We start from the raw sequence: 25997 nt of genomic DNA on the forward strand, positions 1-25997 counted from the left end.
AACAATGCTCCTGAGCGGCTGAAATAAAAGTAGGCTGTGGTAGAACTTTCTCAGACGAGTTCTATCATAAAAAGCTCCACTACTTCTGAAGTAGAACTAGATCGAAAGCCGAAAAATCCTGACCTGCCAAAACGAGATCCATTGTCGTTGACCCCTATTTACATCTAATGGAATACCAATTTGCTTTTCTCTGACAAAGACCCCTCGTAGGTCGTTGAAGGCTCCTGCACGGCGAGAAAGAAAAATTATACACCCCGATTATATCCCCGACGAGGGATAAAATAAACATGTCCACCTATTAAAGTACAGGGAATAGGAGAAGTTTATACCCGTTTATTATTATACGTATACTATTTCCAGACGTGCGCCGTAAACAACTTTGGGTCCACGCTCATCGTCTCTTGTCGCATGGCACAGAACGTGGATTCGGGCCCAAGGTTCATAGTTAAGGAAATCATATACCTACTTATACAGATTTGATAAACCATCTTAAATGAAATTATCTTATCTCTATTAAAGAAGGTGCAAAGTGTATAATGAGAACATGTGTTGTACATTTAAACACTCTCATGATGACAAATACTTCATAATGCAAGATAATTTGCGTTGAGGCAGTAAAATAGTTTAGTAGGGTTTTGGCTAATGCCAGCCAGCCATGCCATGCCATATTATATGCTATATAATAGCATAGAATATGCCTATTCTATAGCTTGATGGATATAAAATTAAGTTAGAAATCCTGTAAAGTTTTCATTAAATCATGCTTTTCCTACAGAGAGAGTTTGGAACCCTTTTAGCTTTAGTTTTAAATTAACGAATGTAGTTATCAGCATAACCTCAACATATAATTATGTATGAACGCTTCATAAGTGCCTGTGATCTAACAGAATAAAACATATTTGAATTTTAATTGAATTTTACTTAGTAAATACATACACCTAGTAAATACCATATAGATAGTTATATTTTTACCTAGTAGGTAAATATAGTGCTCTGTGCAGTCCCATACAAAATCAAAGATAAAATGAATACAACCTCTTTTATACCTACTTGTAGATAAAATCATGCTAAGTTTTTGAAAATATTGAATATAACTAATAATTTAATTATTTTAACTTAAATTTCATAAAACCTACCAACCCATGTTTCGCGTCTATACCTATAGATAATATTTGGTAGATTAAGAAAAAACTCTTTCTTAGCGGAGATCTTCTAAACTCAAACTCTCAAACTTAAACTCAAATTAAAAGTAGAGTTACTTTAACTGCCTGTGAAAGTGCTGTAAAATCGGTTCAGCCGTTTTGGAGATTTGCTGAATTATTTTACGTATAAACTTATAAGTTCTGTATAAATGCATTTAGGAGCTGCTATTTTTACATTAAAAACTAGACACTTTGATTGATTTTTGTATACAAAACAGAGTTCCAAATTTTTCGCCTGGTATTTCTAGAATAGCAATAATGAATATCGGCGAATTAAAAATATAAATAAACTTTTGACGCTAGGTAATTTTGTTGCACAAATATATTTTATACTAACTGTTGCCCGTGACTTCATCCCTAAATAACAAATTTCAAATTTTCCGAAGGGCAGTTCAATATTTAAAACGGTAGATGGCTACAAACAAACTGAAAGACGCACTTTGGTTTATAGTTTTATTAATTTATTGCCGATTTTGACGACCTCTCTGGCGTAACGGTGAGAGCTCTGAATTTAAGTAGGAGGTCCCAGGTTTGATTCCCGGTAGAGGAAATTTGGGAATTTATCATGCATCAGCACATTAGATGAGTGCAGTCAAAGGCTAACCTGTAGTGTATTAATAAAAATAAGAAAATAAAAGAATTATGATTATAGTATAGCGAAGTTTCAAGGAATCCGTTTCTCCGAATCTCATACCATACATATGTTGCTTGTCACATATTTTGACCACCTTATGTAATCCCCCTCTTTTTCTTCCTTTACTGGACCGGTTTCCGCTTTTAAAACTTCAAAGGGCTGAACGTATGTTGTACGTGCAGCCCTGACTTATAAGCCCATATGTTTATAATTATTAAACTAAATGCCAATTTTGGTGTCTCTTAAGTACAAAAACATAGGACTTTGAAACAAACTTCCAACCCCTGTCCAACTCCTTTAGGGGTAGATTTGGATAAAACTTCTTTACTAAAGTATATGCATTATTACAAACCTATTTTCTTGATTTCAGGTTTGTGGACTTACTGAGAAAAAATACAATAGAAACTTACACTCCCTGATTTACACACTGAAAACGTGAAATACAAAAAAAAATACGCAAGTTATGAAAATTAAGCTGAATTGGCTATACTCGGCGAAAAGCAGGTTACTGTGTTGTTAAATTTATAATTTCTTTAATCTCTATACTCCACACTAAACAGATGTTCGGCAATGTACCCTCTACGCACGTTTCGCTCCGAAAGCGGAGCATCCTCAGGAGATGTTCACTTTACAATTAATTATTGTTAAGTCGCTTAATATCATGGAATCTCGTAAAGTAACACCTGCTTCTATCCAATGTTGATATAAGTATTTTTATTTAAAATAACTAACGAAGATGCGAATTTCGGTGTCTCCACCTTAAAAACCAACAAATCTTTCATACAAATTACCAACCCCTGTTTTTCCCCCTTAGGGGTAGAATCAGACGAAATCTTTTCTCAACTCATGCCTATGATTTAAAAGAAACCTGTATCCTAAATTTCAGATTTTGACTATCTTTTAAATTTGACTCATACGCGGACGAATTCGCGAGGGATCGTTAGATACGTAATATACCTAATAGTATAACACTGATAAATAACAAAAAGAACGTGGCACAATTAATTTTTATTGGTAGCTCACCTAGGGTGGTGGTGCGATATAATAGAAGTTTATTTAACAAGGGTGGCTAGACCTTGACCTACATATGTATCGGGGTGTTAATCAATCGATTGGTTTGACCAAAGCCCCAAGTCAATGACTGTACAGCAACATTCTGCGGGTGCGAAGTGAGACGTGCGCGAGGCGTTTTCACTGTTTTTGGCCACAATACACTGCATACAATAATGGCTAAATGAGGATTCTGTATATTCTTAATTCAATGTGTTCGTTCTTTAGATTAATAGTCATAGTTACCATGGTTGACATTGCTCTGATGTATAGCGCAGGCGCTTTCACAATAATCAAAACTTAAAATATATGAAATAAAATTAAAGTCAAACATTTATTTAATATGACTTCTTGTTGATCTGGACTCATTACCGCACAGTATTTGAATCTTTGTCTAAGTTAGGTTGAAGGTTATTATTTAGTTTAATTAGAAAGCTGCAGTAGAACTTGATAGCTAATATCTCCGAAATTTCTTTACGCGATTTTTGTCATATATATAATTCTTACTTATTTATATTTATTTTACCTATTGATTATTTCAAGTTTTCTGCATGGCCACGCGCGCAGAATTTAGTTTATTTAGTCAGGTTTTATTCTAATATATTCAAGCCCGTTTTTTATTCATATTTTATTTTAAAAATACTATTAGATATACAATACCGCTTACAAGTTTTGCCCGCACCTGCACTCACCTGTTATCGTAGTAGTATGAACCCGTATCATTAATATACTTAATATAACTAAGAAATTACAATAAAATTAAAGGAATGTATCTGTTAGAAGTTTTTTTTTGTAGGTTACATTTACTGCAACACAAATGTTACACAAATGTTATAATGGTGGTATAGTACTCGTTCTTATCTGGTTGATGCAAGCTTTATCTCTGTGCCAAATTTCATTAAGATCGGTGTACCGGTTGATGCGAACAAACAAACGCACTTTCACATTTATAATAATGGTATAGTTTCCTCATAACTCGGAGGGTACCTTCATAGCTACATTAGGTATATTCAAGAAAATTATCCCATAAAAAGGAGTCGTGCATACATTAGGTTTCCTCTCAAATACCTTATTTGTTCCTAGCAAAGACCAAGCCAAGGTTTACTTACCAAAGGAACATTATTTTACTGACAATAGGTATTAAGCCTTAAAATAAACTGTAACTGTTTTTAATTTTTTATATATTTTTTATAATTTGTTATAATATTTCCCATGATTTATGCTGTTTCTTACTGTGTCTTATTTTCATGATGACAAAAAATAAAGTTACCTAATCTACGAGTATCTGTCTTCTATAACTATATCAGACTTTTTGCTGACTGATTGGCAGACTACCTGCAGCCTATTGGGCTGAACGTACAAATTCGAAATTTGGAAGAATATTCTCTGAGTACACTAGAGATCTACCTACTAAGAAAGAATGGACGAAGAAGATATGCGAAGAAAGTTTGTTAACCCATTTACGCCCGCTATAGGACACGGATTGGCAATGAAACATGATATTTAGGCATTCGGTCAAAACATAAGAAATGGGTAAGTGTTTCATAATTATTGAAAAAAGTAATTCTACCTACTGAATTACTACCCGATATGGTAAAATATGGAACCAAAGTTTATATGAATGTCTTTAACTTTTCAAGATACTTTCAACTCAAATCCCCGATAGTCGGTATTTTTATATCCATAAATTAGATATTTGACATCTATTATTTGCTTTTACCTTTGCCTGTAGCTTGCTTTCTTGCATAGAAACTCCAGAAAAAAATCCGGGATATCCATCAAATATTCTATACAGACGAAGTTTTAGTAATTTAGGTACTTACTAGTTGGGTACCTATTACATTATGATCTTACGCCTCATGTATGAATCACGTGTGTACCTAGATATTATATTTACTATTGTTCAGCGATAACAAAATTCTTTCTCACCGTTGTAAGTATTTTTGCATATTTATGCAAGAAGGCGTTTAGCGAATCATAAATTACCTATTGTTCAAATTCTGAAATTTTTCTTTTATATTAGTAATAAATTATGTAGTTTTTACGGTCTAGCTATCGATCTAGGATGCATTTATGTGTTTTTATTAATAACGTTTTAGGCGATTATGTGATTTTTTTATTAAAAATACTGAATACTTTTCTAACAATTTTTAACTCGGAATCAAACCCAAGGACTTCATGATCCGTAGTTAAACATGCTAACCACTGACGAAGAGGTTGCTACTAAGATAATATTAATTACCTACCTTAAATTGTGTACCTACTTTGATACTAAGTCAACAATAAAATTTACAGCATCGCACATAAATTATCTATAGTCAACAGAATCCATAACATACAGAAGGCCCCATTTCAGGCATTATTAAAGTTGAAAGAAGATTTGAGTGAAACACCCCGCGCGCGTCTCACTTCACTAAGCTCATAAACATGTTCCATTTTCCCCATTTTATGATAAACGTTTAGAACATTAGAGGTTACATAATTACTGTCAAGTGCCAAATGGAATGAAGTGCCTCACCGCCTGTTCGGGAAACAGTACTAAAGTGGTCTGGTTTTTGATGCTTCAATATTAGTCGTGTGCGACTAACAACCAAAGTACTAAAACTAAGTCGGAACAAACTAAGGACGGTAGTAAGCATGATAACAGGGCGTTGCCAATTAAACAAACACCTTTTTATTTTAGGTATAACCGACAGTCCTCTGTGCAGAGCATGCATGGAGGCAGATGAAACACCGACACACTATTGCTTCGATGTAGAGGAGTAGAAGAGCAACGCGCAGCATAGCATATCACCAGCATCACTCCCTGAAGCACTTGGCAACCTAGGCGGCCTGCTAAGCGCTGGAGTGAGCTCGGCTGGCTGGAGTGTCCCAGCGAAGAGCCGAACCAGTGGCACTACGTACAACGGAAGATTCCGGCCAAGTTCGGAGACATGCCCACGGAAAGAAGAATAAGAAGATTAGTCGTGTGCACGGTTTCTGTATGCTCTTAATTCTGTGGTGTAGTCTATTTTTTCTTACCTTTCTAATAATGCAAACAATCTTTTGTTTCGTGTAAACTTTATATGCAAATTGTTAAGAAAATAATAAAAATCATAAAGAAAGCCTCACATATTTATATTAAAAAAACTACTTGACACTATAAAATACATTTTGGTATTTACGTATATATTACAAATTTCTTGGCACTATCCCGTTCTCTTGCTGTAAGTCCTGTCTACAAAGGTTGCCTGTAAAAGATTGCTTGCAGCAATAAGGCCGCCTTTGCATGTCTACATTGTTCACTGTATACTCCTTCCTGTTTCGTTTCCTGTATGTTATAAGTGCAAAGTATTTCTTCTTCTTCTAATAAGTAATGAAAAAAATTATTTACATTATAAAGCAAGTAAGTTATAAAATTGGAGTAGGTTCAAAAAAAATTAAGTCATTTTGAATAGCTAAGCGAAAATCTACGTCGTAATCGTCGTCTAGGTATATTCTAATTGCGTTTATTTATTTATTTGTCCGAAATTTGGCCTCTGATGCGGAAAAATGGGGAAAAACTCACTATCGTCTGATTTTCATAACGCTCATAACTTGAAAAAAAACTGACTATGAAGCTATATATAGACAATGAATTTATGTTTTTCGTTGACTATAACTACTCAGTTCTCCGTTAATCTTCATGATATTTATGCCGATTGCGTTGCGAAGTGCAGTCTTCTATCGCCGAAGATCTTCCGCCATATTTATAATATCCCACACAAGCGTTCCACTTCAAGCGTTTTCTCTCTTTTTCGACTCATCTCTTTCTTGTTACGAAGCAGAATGTGAGGAGAGATCCTCACATTCTGCTTCGTAATATTCGAGCATATTTTTTCTTATTCCTTGTCACTGTCCTACCAAATGTATATGGAAAATAAATCACCCGCTCGGAGCAAGATGTTCCTATTCGTACGGTCAAGAGCATCACAAACGGGTCGAGCTCCCTTACAAACACTAGAAAGTACCAGCCTTTAAAGAATAATTAATTGATTGAAATCGATACTAATTTGATAAAGTGATGAAGAGAAAATACGTGATGCGAGCCGTGCCGATAAACAAAAACTCTTCATAACTAACAGTGTTGTATAAGTTCCCAAAAAGACAATAACCTCCGTCCACGAAAATCCAAATTATTCGTGGTTTCTTCCTGTAAGACTGTTGCACGAAGCATTGCACAGTATACCGCGTTCATTGTCCTCATTCAATGCGTTCTTGGACAGGAATGCTCAATTGGTCTATTCCATGACAAGTGTACAGCATTGTTCCGTGTACTGTTGAGTTGAGGTATTCTGAGAATATTGAATGACCTTTACTTCTACATTCGCAGAGTATCACTATAGTACACTATATTAATATCATGCCTTTTATGTTTATGTCGTGTTTCATACATTTCTCTTATAGTTATCCATAAATTATAATATACTTCTATCTAGTTACTGAAAGTATCTTATTTTTTTTTATTCCACTACAAGTTATCCCTTAACTGCGAGACGAGAAAAACAGTGCGATGGTAACGGGATAATCTGTTACGAGTTCAACTCAATTGATACGCCTTATCGGTTTTTATGCAACGTCGTATCGGAACGCTAACTTGCTTAGCGGCACGTCTTTGTCGCTAGGGTGGTTATAAGCCACGGTCGAAGTAATAAATAAATAAATAAATAAATAAATAAATATACTACGACAATACACACATCGCCATCTAGCTCCAAAGTAAGCGTAGCTTGTGTTATGGGTATACTAAGACAGCTGTTGTAAAGTTTTATGAATATTATTCATAAATACTTAAAATATACATATAAACACCCAGACACTGAAAAACATTCATGCTCATCACACAAACATTTTCCAGTTGTGGGAATCGAACCCACGGCCTTGGACTCAGAAAGCAGGGTCGCTGCCCACTGCACCACACGGCCGTCAAAAGTCTCCCAACAGACCAGACCAGACAAAATTGAAAATTTATAATTTCCCTAATTGCCCCCTAATTGATCGAACTCGGTACCTCCTTATGAAATTCACAGCACTCACACCAGTGAACTCCTCTGAAGGCATCAAAATTATAAACGAAGAAGTGAGTTGATACGCCACACCATGTTCTTAAACATTTGATGAATGATGTAAAATGGTTAGGTCAACTGTTTCCGATTATAGAAATCACGATATCCTTTAAAACACGTTGTTATTTACTTACAAAAAAATCTATGAATTTTATTATATCAGCTATGCTAATTATTTAGTTGTACAGAAAAGGATATAGTAGGCACTACTTATATAGACATGCCAATTCAGTTTGGTGAGTTACGCGTTATAACGAATTAACACCTTTGCCAAGTATTTTTGGTTAAAATTAAGTATGTTCTTAATTCTATAATTTTCAATTTAAAACCCCCGATTTTCAATATCGTTAACATTGTTCTACTAGTCAGGCCCTTTCATTGATACCCATATTGAGGAAGTTCGCCATTTTGTAGTGACGGCCATCTTAGATTTAAAATATGTTATACCTAGTGTAACTAAATTATTCTCCATTAAAAAAAAAAACTCGGGTTATACCCGTCCGGGCGCTACGATGATACATAAACATGCACACACACACACACACACACGGACATGTCAAATATATAACATCCCTTATATTTCTAAGTAACTTTGTGTATTTGTTTTAAAGATTTATTATTATAAGTGAATATTTTGAAATTCGACTGATATTACATACCTACATTAAGTGCGAATTGTCAATCTCTTTCCTTGTCAGTCGGATAAAAACTGCTTAAGTTTGCATTGCAACCAAGCAAACATTGCATTTACAGAATACTGTTATAATCATACCATAATAGAGAAGTCAATTGTTTTGATGTGTCTGAAACATTGTTAACGATGTACTTATATAAGAGAGTTAATTTTTTAACTATTATAACCACAACTTTTACTATAGTCAGTATTTAAGATAAATTAAAGCTTTTCTTAGGCCAAAATAAACTTTGTTTATTAAAGAAAATGTTAAGATTTTGAAATAATATATTCATTAAATTGCTTTAATTAACTCAAGATTCTCTTATAATCTATTAAAGCGAAATTCATTCTGTTGAGGAAAAACAATGAACACCTAAAATACTTCACAGTCAGGTGTCCCGTGAAACCTCGCTTGCTATTTGATTTTTGTGAAGTTAAAAAAATGACGAAACTACGCCTTCCAATGTCACTAATGACGGCCGAGTGGCGCAGTGGGCTTTCTGAGTCCAAGGCCGTGGGTTCGATTCCCACAACTGGAAAATGTTGGTGTGATGAACATGAATGTTTTTCAGTGTCTGGGTGTTTATCTGTATATTATAAGTATTTATGTGTATTATATTCATAGAAAAATATTCATCAGCTATCTCAGTACCCATAACACAAGCTACGCTTACTTTGGGGCTAGATGGCGATGTGTGTATTGTCGTAGTATATTTATTATTTATTTATTACTAATGCATGGACTACAAACAACCTGGTATTCAGTGATGATGAAGCCCAAGGCAATGCGCTTGCCCAGAAGATGCCTCCTTCTTTACCTTCTTGTCGGTATAGCCGGTAGCTCTCTCCAACTCTTCGCCGGTAGCTCTTTCCATGTCCCCCTCTTATATTTCTTTATTAGTCCCTACCCCAACCTATCGTTTTAAATGTCCCAAAAAACCCAGTCTCACTCGCCTTTTTCCCCTATAAATCTATATTTTTCCCTCAATTATATTAGTGATTCAACATTAACGGTCTTTATTACGGTTTTTTACAAATACCGTGAAAAGCGTTCGATTTCCTAAGTTAAAAAGTATATGTAACTCTCCTTCCTATCAACTAACTCTATGCCAAAAATCTAGTTAATTGGTTAATTAGTTAAGGCGTAGGGGAAGGACAAACAAATAAACACACTTTTCATTTATAATATTAGTAAGGATGTTTTCGTACGTGACCATTTAATGTTTTATCCCATTTAAAGGACCGGTAAAATGGGAGAGAGATATTTGTGGTGCGTGTTAGACAAGAACAAAAAAGCAAAACATAAGAACGTGTCTATGGTCTATATATATATCAAAACGTAACAGTAAAGATCCTAGTTTGATTCCAAAGAGGAGGAACTCCACTCCCCAAAATATATCTTGTAGATTTATTATCCATATAGTAGAAGCCATACAGTACAAAATCAATTAGATACTTAGGAGCTGATAAAAACTGATCAGACTTTGTTTGGAGACACGTCTCGTAACTTGACTGGTTTTTGTCACAAAAATCATTGGCAGCACAAATATAGGCTTAACCATCCATTCGTTTTATTTTATTTGGGTCACTTTTATGTCCGTTGTTATGTCAATTCCAAATGTACGGTATACATAATAGTAAGTAGGTCAATGCATCTTTTCCCTAACAAACCGAATTTTTCAAAAATACCGAAAAGAGAAAATAAATCGGAGACTGGTGGGGAAAGTGGTACGAATTCATCTGAAACTATAAGTAAGAGGCAGTGTTGGGCAGAGCCGTAAACCTTCGTCTGATGCGTTCGCGCGCGTGTTAAAGAGATTTACCTACCATTTATGAAGTAACCCGCATGTCGGCATAACGCATTTGCATAAAACTGTGATGTTTGTGTGTGCGGTATTCTATTAAAAAGTGCAACGTGGTTGTTTTAATAAGGTAAGGTTAGCTTTATCAGCATTTTTGCTTTCTTTATTTAATTATTATTGTCTTCTATCGAAATTGTAAAAATTCAAAACTACGAATAAATAAGTAAATTTATTTTAAAAGCAACTGGAAACGTAACGGTCGAATAACATTTAAAAATTAACTATATTTAGAATCCAATATAATTTTGATAACGTAACAATACGCAATCGAAAAAGACAAGAATATAATTATATAAAGAAAACAAAAGAACATTGTAATTTTTAATTTCATTTTATAGATTTTCAACGTACAGGACGCATGCTAAAAAAAACTGTTAAATGGAATATGTTTAATGCTATGAAACACAATTTTTCGTAATTTAATTTAACATTGCACAAAATGACGTTGTAAATATTACTATATCCAGCCGCATAGGATTTCTATATTTACGGCAGTGAAGTCAATTTCACTTCGCATTTTCTCTGTTTATGAATGAAAGTTTTATTTTAAAATTATCTCTAGTTTCCTTTTTAAGTTGAATATCTCTCGAAATGAAGTTACACTCTTCTGTTTATTAGGTAGGTAGGTAGGTATAGTAAAGAATACGAATCAAATTCAGAATCTCCTCCTATTTTTGAAACATTAGGCCAAAAACGGATTTACGATATCTATTTCTTGTATTATTTAAATAGCAAATAAAAAGATATAAGTATTTTGATTTCAAGGAGAGTAATTGAATGTGAAATGTGTTAAAATACAGCACAAAAAAAAAAAAATAATGCAATCTTAAACGTAGAAAAGGGTTTAACAATATTAAAACTCCGTCGAACAAAACATAACCATAACAATGATCTAACGTTGTTTGATCGGAATCCAAACGTGTATTTCCATAATTGTTGTTATGCCTTCGGCTTTGCCTGCGTCTGAACATCGTGTTATCAACCTGATCCTGAATAGCTGTCGGTTTTAATGCATATTTCAAGTTCTCGTAAAAAATAATTGGGTGTAGTTTTCAAAAAGAACTTGTTCAATTTTTACATTCAATATTTGATTTAAATGAATTAAAAAATATTTTACTGCTATATAATAAATAAATAGTTGATAAAACTATTTATTTGAGTAAGAATTATTACTGCGATACTAATGTAACCCACTTTTGTTTCTACCGGCGAGCTAATAACATTTTAAAATACAAACGCTGCTATTGCGTGTTGAATATCATGTATCATACGAGATTTGTCATAGTATAGATTTCTTTTTTTCTTTCTTGAAAAAATGGTTAAAATCGGTCCAGTACTTCCGGAGCCTATTGGATACAAGCAAAAAAACAAAAAAATCTTTTCTTTATATAATAGTAAAAATAGATAATAAATAATAATAAATAAATATACTACGATATTACACACATCGCTGGGTACTAAGATGCCTGATGAATATTTTTATATCTACATAAATACTTAGACTATACATACGAGTGTTATAGGTACTGACATGCCTGATGAATATTTTTATATCTACATAAATACTTAGACTATACATACGAATATAAACACCCAGACACTGAAAAACATTCATGCTCATCACACAAACATTTTCCAGTAGTGGGAATCGAGCCCACGGCCTTGAGCTAAGAAAGCAGGGTCGCTGCAAACTGCGCCAATCGGCCGTCAGATAGATAGATAGATGATAGATACTCGTAGATACATAGATGAAAAGGTGAGTTACTTATCTATTAACGCACAGTTCAAACCACTTGATGGATTGGGCTGTTGGCTCAAACAGTAAGTATTATACGATATAATCGTCCGCTATAAAATTATTTCCTAAAATGCGGTGATAACCCAATGGGTAGGAGCTCGAATTTAATTTCGGGCCGAGTTCAAATCGCACCACGTACCTCTAACTTTTCAAAGTTACGTGCGTTTAAGGTAATTAATTAATATAACTTGTTTCAACGGTGAAGGAAAACATCGTGCGGAAACCTGCATGCTTGAGAGTTCTCCGTAATGTTCTCAAAGATTTGTGGAGTCCACCAATGCGCACTGGGCCAGCACGGTGGAGTACGTCCTTAACCCCTTCTCATTGTGGGAGGAGACCCGTGCCCTGTAGTGGGCCGGTAATAGGTTGATATGATGACTATTATGATGATGTACCCTGGAGGAGGAGCGTAAGGTGGATAGCAGTTTTGAAATTAGTATACAATCGAAAGTAACGCGAACAAAGCCGCGGGCAAAAGCTAGCTCAACACATTAAAGCTAATACCTCTAGACTTTCTAACACTGACTAACTGACTACTGATAAAATGCAATATATTAAATGTTATCATAAACGAATGCCTAACGAATGTTTAAAGTTTCCGGGATAAAAGAGTCGCCGAGATACTAACTATCTCTTTGCTAAATTTTGTCATAGTAATACAGCGAGTGAGCCGAACAAACAAATACATTCTACACATTAATATTTTGAATGCGAAAGTCCATTTGTTCTTTAGTCCTTTAAGCAACCATTCAACATAGTTGTTAACAGTATTAAAGACTGAGAAATAGGCTGCTATAGGCTTTTATAGGTTACCTTTATCCCAGGAAAACAAAGCGTACCCACGGGATTTTTAAAAACGCTTATAATATTAGTAAGATTTGAAGTGACTAATTAATATTAACCTTAATTACCAAAAATATGTATGCATAAGAATAAAAACATATTTATGTAAATCAACTTTATTCTAAGCTAAGTAGTTACTAGATTATATGATAAGCGTACCAAAAAAAAACTTTGTTATTTAAAGCTATATATGTATATACCTGTGATAATATTCAATAGTTTATATTTTTGTATTGTTCTTATTATTAAACGTTTGATGTAAGGACTCCTGAAGAGGGTATTTAACTTTTAAAATTAAATTATGGGTCAAGTTTGTATGAAAGTATCTCATTTTCCTAGTTCCTAGTTACATCGATGGAAATATGGTAGTCATATTCACAATTAAAACGGTAAAATATATCTACTTATTTCAGGATTTATAAGAATTCTATCCTCAAAAGAGGGATGATTTTTTTTTAGTTAGAATGCAATAATCCCTAAAACTGGTTTGAATAAAAGTTTTTGTATATGAAAAAATAAAATACTTGCAAACATAATATATGATATAAGGTAAAGATATTATTTAAATAAATGACTGAAGTTTGGGCGAATACTAACTGTTCTGTGGAGCTTTTATCACCAACTTTTTACCTTTTATAAATATATATATTTTATAGATAAAGATATATAAAACTTAGGAGCTGAGCAAAGTCAGAAAAAAGCTAAGCGAAATGTCGGGCGTTGAAACGAGTATAATCTTGTGTTTTACTCGAGTATAATTACAGCGTAAAAAGGTTTGTATGGGAAAAATAAATAACTTTGTAGTAAAGTAAGTATGTCAAATTTATGTGGAGTTTGATCCTCCATATAAAATTACACATTTACTCAATTTGGATGTGACGCTAGTTATATGAGAAGTCAGAACGTACGCTAGCTAAGTCATTCTTGACCATGACGCTGTAAGATGTTATTTGGTAGTTTAATGTAAAAAATATACAATTTAAATTGTATAAATTATTATTTTCAGTCTTCTAGTCTTCTCATTTGTTTTTGCTTCGAATGTTAAGATAATCTTAACCACGTAATTTTCAAATTTTGTCGTGCATTTAATTTTTAAAATTAGGTATACCTACATGTGAAAGTTTTTCTGAATTTTTTATAAGGTACAAGGTCATACTACGAAACATATTTTGGCTAATATTTTGCCTTAAGACGATCTTAATCTTTATTTAAATCAAATAAAATCTAAGAAATACTTTATAAGGTGACCTCCAACAATGCATTGCTCGTAGCTCGTGTTATTATTCAGCTACAAATGTCCTGATATTGTAAAACCCTAATAATAATAAAATAATTATATGCATGTCTTCATTTAAAATAATAAGGCAAAAAAAAATGAAGAAACGCCGGTGCGAGTTCGTTATATAATTGCTGTAACAACTGAAATGCAAGGCCATGAGTACAATATCAATAGATTTCCAATGTTCGCGATATTGCGTAGGTATACACGATACGTGAGTCATTAGAGATATTTTAATCTCATACACTTTGTTACAATTAGTAATTAAATAACTATTGGATTGGCATGAGATTATGTAAATTTTGCATTTGGATAGTCAGTTTTTGATGTGAAATGACTTATCTGCGAAGGGACTAACAAATAGCCTTTGGCGCAATCAATACTTATTTTTTTAATAAAGAATTACCTAAATTCAATAAAGGTGAATTTTTCTTTTTAATTATGCTATATTTATTTTTCCTGCAATGCAAGTTTTCTACCAAAATCTACCAAGCGTTTCGTGGCAGCTCAATATTTTCAGAATTTGTATTTTTTGTACGAAAACTAGCTAGTTTCGAGATGTTTCGGTCACTAGTTCCGTAGTATACGGAGTTTCCACCAACTCAAAAAGTATGTTGCTATAATTTATCAGTGAATGCTAATTTAAGTCTGTTGTAAAAAACGACAATACAACTTAACAAAGATATGTCCTGAATGTGAGTAAATTTTATATTTTCCAATATATTCAAGGCTACCAATGTATTCAATCATTTTTTAAGCATGAAAATTTTAGGAAAGATTATGTCTAGTTTGCTCTTACTTTATTGTATAACTTTTTTTTCTTATTTTTTCAAAAGTCATACTACGAGTACTACTCCAGACTTTAATTTCATGAAGAAAAAAAATAGGTTGCTCTAGAGACATTTGTATGGACTAGCAAGCCTATAAGAACCTACTATCTTCTTAACATACAAATCGACTGAAAATCTTCTTAATCACATAGCGTGTTATAAAAATATTGTGTGCAACAAATACTAAAATCAGTAGGTAGTGTATGATATTTTCGAAAAAACTTAGGGAAGCCGCGCGGAAAGTTAACAAATGGAAACTTGAATAGGCACCCACGAAAGTCTTTCATAATGTGGGTACCGACGGAAATTGTCTAGATGATAAAATTGTTGAGTGTTTATAATCATTGTTTTTTCATTTTCATTCAATAGACCAATTCTAGGAAAAATTTAATAAACTTCCTTGTTTTTTTAAGTATAAGGCTTGAAGTATAGAAAGTTCTAAGAGTGTAGGCATCAGTTTAGAAAAGGAGGCCCTAGGAAAAATCGATCCCTGGCAAGTTGATTGATTTGATTGACTACTGAATTTTTTTAACTACTGAATTTTCTGTCTTTTTGGACTTTTTTTTAATTACTGAGTCTGGCCTGGTGGCAGGCTTTGGCCCTAGTAAGTTACCACCCTACTCACCCTACTGAATGACGTGCTGTAAAGTGTAGCGTTCCGGTAAGATGTCGCGAGTATAGCTGCCATAACCCTAACAGGTTAGACTGTTACAATTTTTGACTGGATTAACCACCAGGTGAGATAATAAAAACCAAAAAAATCTCTCATAGCACGTAAGGAATCGTTATAGGAGATCTTCTGGGCTAGGTATGTCACAATATCGACCTAAGCAATGAAGGTCGATGCAACCAGAAACTATCAATGAAGATGTGACCACAGAACTGCGAGCAACATTAAGCACTGCACGAATAGTTTCTACACTACGACAAACAGTCTTTGAGACTCGCTGTGCAAATATTATATTGTTTTCACAATTCGTTACAAATGGGACACTGCTTTAAGTATCATTCCTATCTCTCATTTTTTACCTAGCTACGGAAGGGTAATGATTTTAAAAGTATTTTTTTTCTTTATTCTGATGTATTATATATTAGTTTACAAGCAGACAATGCATAACTTAGAAGAGAATAGTTCATTATCTTCTAAGTTAAGAATCGACCGCATTTATTACAGTTTTTTACATATCCTGTTTTCTCGGGATAAACATTTTCCGTCCTGTCAAAAATCACGTTGATTGGTTTCTAAGTTACGGCGTGAAGGAAGGACAAACTAACAAAACAAATATACTTCGCATATTTGTACCGCGTGGTGCCGGCCAATCTGAATACAGTTGTCATCAACCCTCATCTTTTCGCGTAACGGAGAACAGGTAGCAGTGCCCCCTTTTTCTTGTCGTGGTGGAAAATGTCTATGTCGTGTCTACCTCTGTCCTTTTGGACCTGCCCAGGGTTATGTGGGACTTGTTTACCCAAACTATACACCACAGCATGCCCCTCTCGTCGCTTTATTAGACGTCTGGGGAACCCATTATATACTTCCCAGACAAGGTAGCAGTGTCCCCTGGTGATTATGGGCAAGTGTTGGGAACGGCCTTTAATCCAGCTGTGGAGTGGTATAAGCTATATATCACATATATTTCATCTTGACGTCCTGCATGCCGTTAAATAGGTTTCCTTCCATCTTTAATCATTCACTATCTCTTTACTTTTACCCATTGAAATTAAGTAGTTGTACTACTTCGAAGTCATGCTCTATAAATTCTTAGCATCATTTTAAATTCTTAGTTTGATAAGAAATATATGATAAGGCACTTTCTTAGAAATACAACATTCATATTTAATTCTGCTTGCCATGTTTTTTTACGATATTAAATATAATTATTTCAGAACATCGACGTCTCATTATGAGTAACTTGGTCAGCAGGTAATAAAAATATCATAAATTATGGAAATAGTTAAACTTATGACATGACTTTATGGTACTTTTAATTTAATTGTTTTACTGAAAGTTACGTCTTCCACTTCTAAATGTTTATGAATAGGAACGTGAATAAAGCAATAAACGTGAATATATTTACCTTCCGAGATATGTTATGATTATAAACAATATTTAATGTGCACATATTCCCTACAGATGTAATATAATATGTAAAAAAACTAAATATTTTTCGTAATGAATAGTAAGCAAATATCAAAACTATTTTTGCGACGCGTTCGCTGCGGAGTCGTGTTTAAGGCACAAAAGCATTTTTAGAATTATAACCGTTACAGGGTCGTGGCTTGAGGTTTAGCACTGTGATAGCTCTAGACTGTGCAGCGATTTAAATAAAGGAGTAAGTAAACTATTTTCGAGCGAGGCGAGTTAAAGCCAGGCCTGCCAAGAGATTTAGCTTTCCTGTAAGATATTTCGCAGAAACCGATTAGGGTATGGTTTTACCAAATGAGATTTCAGACAATGACTTACTTGTAGTGAACGAAACATAAAAAAAATTAAAATCTATTTGATATCGAAAAACTATTATATTGACTAATTAATGGAGGTGAAAGTAGAACGCCTCGTAAGACACCCATAATTCAGAATATCTTTATATATATATTTCTTGTGTGCGTGTGTATGTCACTGAACTCCTCCTAAACGGCTGGACCGATTTGATTGCATTTTTTGTATGCGTTTGGGTGGTACCCTGGATGGAGATTCACAAATCAGCCGTCCGCTAGTTATATTTTGTTATTTTTGTTATGGATCTCACTTTATAAGATTTCAATAACTTCTCACTGATCTCACTCATAATAAGCGGGGGCGAGGAATGTTCTAGACTACCGCAGGAATCGAGAGAGAAGCGACTTCGTGAACGTCATATTTGATCTGCCCCGCAGATTCACTCGAGTTAACTAATAGTGGTGTTCTAAAGTGCGTTTAATCATACAAACTCACATTGGTGAAAATGGGTAAGCAAATGGAAAAGACGTTTCAGGGATTAATGTAGCGAACTTCTCGACATCTCTCTTATCCCTCATTACCCAAACGAGTAGGTATTATGGCGATGTGCGTTGGTAAATGCAAATGTTCAAACGTATTTGTATTGTAAAATTCATTTTATGGCTCAGCGTATTTGGGACGAACAAGTTGTAAAACGAAAACAAAGTCTAATCTTAAACTGCACAGCTATCAAATCAATGATTAGGAAAGACGATTCTGAAATTTATGTTTATTTAACGTAAGCTATTCAAAGTCAGTTAAGTGTCTCGAATTCCGAAATACTCGAACCCCAGAATCATAAAATATAAAAAAAATTGGACAAACTTAGGCCCTGTGACGTATTCTGTCGTTATGCCACTTTTATTTATAAGGGCCAATAGGTTCCCAACGGGGAAGATCATTCACACTTACTCCAACAGATTGGACCACGAAAAATATTCTGCCCTGGGACAATCTATTCCAATTGTTGGGATACTTCAAATAATTGGATAACGAGAAATAAATACTATAATTCTTCTTCTGTACATTTATATATGTCAACTCGATAACTAAAAATATTCATCAGTCATCTTAGAACCCATACCACAAGCGACGCTTACTTTGGGGCTAGAAGGCGATGTGTGTACTGTCGTGGTACATTTTTATTTATTTAATTTGCTCCTCCTACACAGTTGGACAGATTTTGATGAGGCTAGAGGAAATAATTGGTATATATACAACATATGTGTAGTATAGTACTACTTTCAAGATTTTGTTTAATTTTAGATTGCGTCGATACTTGCTGTTTTATTTACTTTTAATATTAACCCCATTGATATATGTTTTAAATATTCTTAGTGAAATTGTAATTAATTTTGAGTAAATAATAGTTATTTATGCAACTGATGTATAATAAGGGGTAATTAGAACACGTGTGTGGGTGATAATAGTATAACTTGAATGAGTGTTTTAACTTTTAATACCTAACTATCAACAGTTTTATACAAAACTTTATCTATTCTCTTATCTATCTATAATATGAAACCTCTAAAAAATTCTGAAACGGTTAACTTGCTGTTAACTTTTCACTGGAACTCACTGGAATATGTTCTTTAATGTTTGAAGGTCCCGATATCGATGCACTCGGCGTAATATTTATATATACAACTTCATTATTGGTATTGTCTATGAAATTTGAAAAATATAATTATAATTGTTTTAAATATACTTAAATACCTGACGGTGTGCTGTCAAAACTTTAATCGCCATCATTTATAACAAAACAATAAAAATATCTTAGAAATGATAACCTACTTATATTTTACGGCGCGCGGGGTTAAGCCGTGCACGCGTTTTAATGTCAATGTTCTTTTATTAAAATTCATACACATGCCACGCATCGAGCAGGAAGAATTTGGCCGTCTGTGTTAAAACCTTTGCGCTGAAGGCATAAAAAAAGAGTGTTATAATGAAATTTAGTACAATATTATATTGGATGATAATATATAATGGTTTTTATGACAGTGGGTGTTTTAATGTTGGCAATAAGTTAACCGTTTTAGAATTTTTGTAGAGGATTTAAAGCATGGGAGTAGATAAACGTCTTTAACGATATTACCTTCCTTATTACACATGATATTATGTAGGCACTCAGTATTTAAGTACCTGTTTAAAAAAAAATAAGAACTTTAATTTAGTTCACCGAGTATATTTTATTAAAGATTAGGAGTATCTTGTAATCAGAACATAGTAAAAAGGCATCTAACATAGAAAGCGGTCAACATGTCCAGTATAACAATTGAAGGTTGAAGACAATAAAACACAATAATATTATGTACCTATCCACGCTAAAAAAAACTTTTACGTATTTCACATGAACAATACCTATTGTCTTTTTAAAGATAAGTAGGAGTCTCTCTCTCAAATAAATTAAAGAAGTATAGGTATAACATTGTGTGCTACACACGCATACGATGACAGTAAAAAAAAGTGGCTGATATCAAATTCCGTACGGTATACGGGACAAAGTGTTAATATTGTGTAATAAAATGAAAATAGGTATTGTAAAGGTCTCCGCATATTGAGACAGGATCCGTTGTACTACATTACATTGCAAGTATCATCCTCCTACGGCGCCAGGGTACTTCCAGAGTAGGGAAGGATTAGAAAGGGTTAAGGATTAGAAATTTCGGAGATGGGTTTGGATATAAAATGAAAATTATTATACGGGTAACAGATACTAATAAGCATATACAATTATTTCACTTTATCTATTACTTACAGATACGGATATTTGATTATAAAGGAATTATTAAAGGAAAATAATAAATTGATAGGTTACATTTGGTACTAAAATCAATACACCCTTAAGTGATTTTATTAGTAGGAACAGAATCACACGTTTACTTTACATACGCAAGTAGTTCTGGTATTTACATGTCAAATAATACCATAAAATTATTATCTACCTTCGTTATATTCCCACGATACTGCTGTCTTCATAAGAATTCTGTCTTCATACCAAGTAAGATTGAATAACTTTAATATTTTTATAAATATTTGTCTATGGAATCCTTCCAAAGTCTTTAAGCCGTAAAAACGTAAGCTGTTCGCAAGAACGTTATAATAAACCTAGGATTTCCAATGAAAAGATTATTGATTTTGTTTTATAAAGAGTTTCATTGAGTAACCCATTTGGTAACTAAGCGGACGATATTTTGTGGAAATAAGAAAAGAGGCAAAGTCACGGACGAACGCTATTCTTTTTTTTAATCGGCTTGTACCTTCATAAACACTTTTCATTAAAAAGTTTTCAATATTTGGTAATCATTTATTCGTGCGGATTTTATTGAAATTTTTGTTTTATTGATTATTATTAAAAAATATATATATTGAACACAAAATGCAAATAATATGATCAACGTCTCCATTGTGCTAATTCGGTTGTGCACTTATCTAAAAGTTAATTAAAAGGTACTAAAATATACCTACTTTAACTTTTCTTAAGTCAGACGGATACTTAGTTTAATCCATTAGTTCTGAGATTTATTTACCTACTCATTGGCGAATTAAATGATAGTGTAGATAATTATAATAAACGGAACCCTTTAAATACGCGCGCTCGGCACGCACTTGGCCTGCCTTTTAATAACAAGTCATTATTGCATTAAAGTGTTAAGTGTTAACGGATCTTGTGTGAGTTTTAACGAACTGTAGCTTAGCAAGTCGAAAGCGTTGTTATTCTAAGAGATATTAACTGTAAACAGTCACGGTGGATTTTTCTTTTCGTATCTTCGTTAAGGTTATTCCACACCTACGAGTACGATTGGACATCTGAGCGCCACGGCTGCTAGACGCGGCGGTGCGGCGGCGTGTTTTACTCAAGGTTAATTAAATTATAGAAAAATACGCCGTTCGCGTGTGCCCTTACAGGTAACACTATGGGAACACCTTTGAAGCATCGTGTTTCTTATTACATAAGATGCACTTACTTTTGCAACTTGGAAAATATCATTACCTGCCTACTTTCCATCAGGAATGTTAATCGTCCAGTACCAGTACCTCGTCTAACTATATATCTTGAATATGTTACATAGATATTCTTTTAAACATTTATGTAATTTAAGCTAGGTTACCACCATCATGTCAACTAACGGCATTCCACTGCTGGACACAAGTATATTGTAGGGAGTTCCAAATACCACAGCGTTGTGGCGCTTGGGTCTGGCGTCTCTCTGCGACTCGCTTGATGTCATCCGTCCACCTTGTGCATTTACCGGTGTAAACCTTGGAACCCCAACACCACAAATAATAACAATTGCGATTATGGCAATTGCGATTATGATAATAAGCCCACAAATGTTAGACGACTCGGACTTACGAACGGGCGACAGTAACTCAAAAGACTAAAATTCCACAGCGCAAACCGCTGCGCCTGGGCAATCGTCTGTTATTATGTGCGATCAAGTTTTCAAACAAATTGACGTGAGTGTGACCGAGGCATTAGCTGTTACCGACGGAGATTTGCAGTCTGTAAACTCAGTGCGCTGCGGAGAAAGTGCTATTCGATCGACGCAAACTGACGCTCCTCACTCGAGGTCAAGCGCGGAACAGGTTTCGATATTTTACTTTTCTTTCAGAGGAAGTAAAAGTAACGCGTCTCAACTTTTCGACAATACTCCTTCGTTTGCAAAGGTCATGTGAACATTTCAACAATGGTGTCACATGAAAGCAATACCTCGTTGCATTGACATCGATTTGGCATAATAATTGCTGTTGCGCCTGAGGTTGCGCCTCAGAGACCAGAGTCATTGTAATTTCACGTTTATTGGTAAAAAAACTGCATCATGCGCACGTTTTTTTACCTGATGACAAGGGAAGAGTTTGTATAATCGTTTGCATGGATGTCCAATTTCGGTAACTGTACAATCGATACTTCTAAGTATTTAAGTTTATTTAAATACTTAGAAGTATCGATTGTCACCATAGGCTATAAGAATAATACCAAACGAAAGGGAAAAAAAATGGATATAGTCAGAAGATACCGATTACCGGGGTATGGGTTCAATATAACAGACATACCCCTAAAGTAAAGTGAGATCGCTACCACATTAGACTGATTCGTCACTGACTGCCACCACCTCTCGAAACTTTGGTTTAGTTTTATGCCAGCATTTTATACCTTTATGGTTTTACTTAGATCATAACTAGCTGTCACCTTGTTTTGGAAAGCTTAGGAATCTATGCATGAATATACGACATGAGCTTTCACTCCATGTTAACCAACTTCCAAGAAGAAGAAGATGCGTCCTTCATACTCGTAATCATTCAATGATTCTTCCTTGTATGATGCCTCCGTACCTCCGAAAGCATCAGGCGGAGTTACAGGCTATTTTTTTTTTAATATAAGCAACCCTCTAAAATTTGCATTTATACGATACCATACGAATCAATAGGCTCATTTTAGAGGGGTTTCTATGATGCTGCTTATAAATTAAATAATAAAAATTAACCACCCCGCATAGATTTTTCTATCTGATATAAATTATGGCAAAATATTGTCATCCGCAAAGTAACCCATGTTTTTATCGGGGAGTCTTCCGGCATTGATTCAAAAAGGGGGTAGGTATTAGTTTTAAAGCATTTTCTTTCAGTCTGTGTCAAAGCAGCACTCGAACGGATAGAGCAAAAATGCTATTGAAAATTATAATACATGTTTCAGGATTTTATAAAAATTCCACCTTTAAGGAGTAAAATTATTTATTTGGTAGAATGTCTCTTAGTTGGATTATTTTTTTTAGGTTAAATTTTACTAATTTAGAAAGCTTTAAGCCATGGTCCTTTAGGACCCTTAGAAGTCTGGCGGTGGCCGGACTACGAATACATAATTCGAGATTATACATTGAGTCGTAGATTGAAAGTTTCTATGGGACTAATGACTAAATACTCGCTTAATATTGATAAGAGTATACAATGTATGCGTTGTCAAGTGCAAAATAAGATTTTTATTTTGTTATCTGTCTGTCTACAAGCATAGTATATTGAGGGCATTTTTCGGCATTAATGCAAGATTTCTCTAACGGTAACTACACAATAGTAAATACTAAACATAATAACTTTCTACATATCATGAGTCAGGTGGAAACCTCTAAAAATATTCTTAAAACATAATAGTTAAAGGTTACATTGCAACGAAAACTCGGGGCTAATAATAAACTTCGTTACCATCAATTATAGTGAGTGTAAAACCAACATTATTTTAAAACTTACCTACTTACCTCGATGTATCTAATTCTCAAGCATACTTTTGAGTGTCAAACGACACAATTTTTTAGCTGACTTCGAAAAGTAGGTCCTCTGTTGAAGCCTATATATTATAGCATAAACTTGTGACTAAGATGTAACACTGTAAATATTTGCGTACACTCCGTACGGTAGTATTTTTCTACGGTTATAAAAAATATATAAGCTTACTAGCTGTTGCCCGCGACTTCGTCTGCGTTTGATTTTGTTTTCAAAGTATTCAGTATAGCTAAGCCTTAAATGAGTATAGTAGTATTTATATATAACATGTGAGATGTGACTGTCAATTAATCATAGACAAATATTTTGCAATCAAATAAAATTGCGACTATAAAGTGCTTATATTAGGCCTACTTGAAATAAATGAATTTTGAATTTTATAATTAAAGACCTAAGCTATCCTATCTCTTAAGTAGGACCAGACTGCTCACGGTGTGCCAATTTAATTTAAAATCGGTTAAGTAGTTTAGGAGTCCATCGCGGACAAACATCGTGACAGGAGATTTATATATATTAAGATAAAAAATACTAGCTGTGGCCCGCGACTACTTCCGATTTGTATCTATTTTGTTGAAATTCCCGTAAAAACCGTTAGTTTTACCGGAATGAAAAGTATCCTTTGTCCTTCACCAGGGTACAAGCTAAATATACGCCAAATTTCATATCGATCGGTGTAGTGGTTGAGTCACACATAGGTAACAAATAAACAAACCCTTGCCCTTGAGAACATTATCGAGAACTCTCAGGCATGCAGGTTTCCTCACTATGTTTTCCTTCGAAGTTAAAGCAGTGATATTTAATCGTTTAAATCCCAGTCGTTGAAAAGTATCTGTAAAACTCACTGACGTATATCTTATTAATAAAGTTTTTTACTTATGTTTACATAATATCTCGTACAGCCGCGGCTAAAGCCTCTATACGAGACCGGATAAAATTCAGAAATTAGATGCTAGAAGGCCTCCTCACTCATTGTCGACCTCTTGGCAACTTACAGTAGAATATTTATCTACCGGCTGTAGTTTAGTTCATAAGATTATTCACTAGACTAGAAGGTAATTAATGATTTTATTAATCAGATTATTTATTATTAATAAAGTATAATTTAATTTACCAGGAAAAGAAACATCAGCGTGAACTATGACGGCGTCAGCTTTCCTAAGCGAGGACAAAACGCACGAGAAAAACATTGAAGACACACCCATATACGTTTCACATGGCAAAAGGAGAGACTATGAGTAAGTAATCGGCAATAAAGCATTAGTTTTTGTCTTCGACTACATCCGTATCATTACAGCGCATGGGGTCTTCTCAGAGTAAGAAGGTTTAGGTCGTAGTCCACCACGCTGGCCATGTGTAGATTGGCCATGTGTAGACGTAGACTACATCCTTGAGTACATCACGGAGAACTCTAAGGCATGCAGGTTCCCTCACGATGTATTTCTACACCATTCAAACAAGTTACATTTAATTGCTTAAAAAGCAGAAAACTTGTTAGTGTGTGTAAGTTAGTGGCAGGTGTGTGTCGGGAAACGAATTCGGCCGCCCCTAATAAAAGCCGAAGCCTTATCCACTATTGTATAAGTGCTGAATACACCCAGCACACATTTTTTTCTGGTTTGTCTATACCAAAGAAAGCTAGAATATTTTTTTTGCTGAATATACCTTGAGAAATATTAGATACCTTTGTAAAAATAAAACAGAGGTATACTCGTTCTAATAAGAATACCGAAAGGATTTAGTGGCTCTTCTGGATTCACTCGTCCTCGATATAAAATGGGTTAGTTGGGTAGACGATCTACTGAATGTATTATAATTTGACATACTCGTAAATTGTATTAAAATGTAATAAAAACTACAATGTAGTTTTTTACTTACAACCGCGTTCGACTTATAGACCACATATTTATATGAGAATTGTGAGGTTAGAATATTTATGTAGGTAATTAATTACGAAAAATATTGACACTAATTTTATTTT

At 34.1% G+C, this 25997-nt stretch overlaps 1 protein-coding gene across 1 annotated transcript in view; it reads left to right on the forward strand.

Moving 5' to 3' along the window:
- Positions 1–10250: 10250 nt before the first annotated feature.
- LOC120627241 (stearoyl-CoA desaturase 5-like) overlaps positions 10251–25997 on the forward strand; it is a 30203-nt gene continuing 14456 nt past the window's right edge. Inside the window, exons 1-2 of the mRNA XM_039895147.1 lie at positions 10251–10578; positions 25134–25254. Coding sequence (XP_039751081.1) covers positions 25157–25254 — 98 coding nt within the window. The 5' untranslated portion in view covers positions 10251–10578; positions 25134–25156. The remainder of the gene's footprint in view (positions 10579–25133; positions 25255–25997) is intronic.

This window comes from Pararge aegeria, chromosome 11 (genome assembly GCF_905163445.1).
Source record: "Pararge aegeria chromosome 11, ilParAegt1.1, whole genome shotgun sequence".
In the NCBI taxonomy this organism is placed as follows: domain Eukaryota; kingdom Metazoa; phylum Arthropoda; class Insecta; order Lepidoptera; family Nymphalidae; genus Pararge; species Pararge aegeria.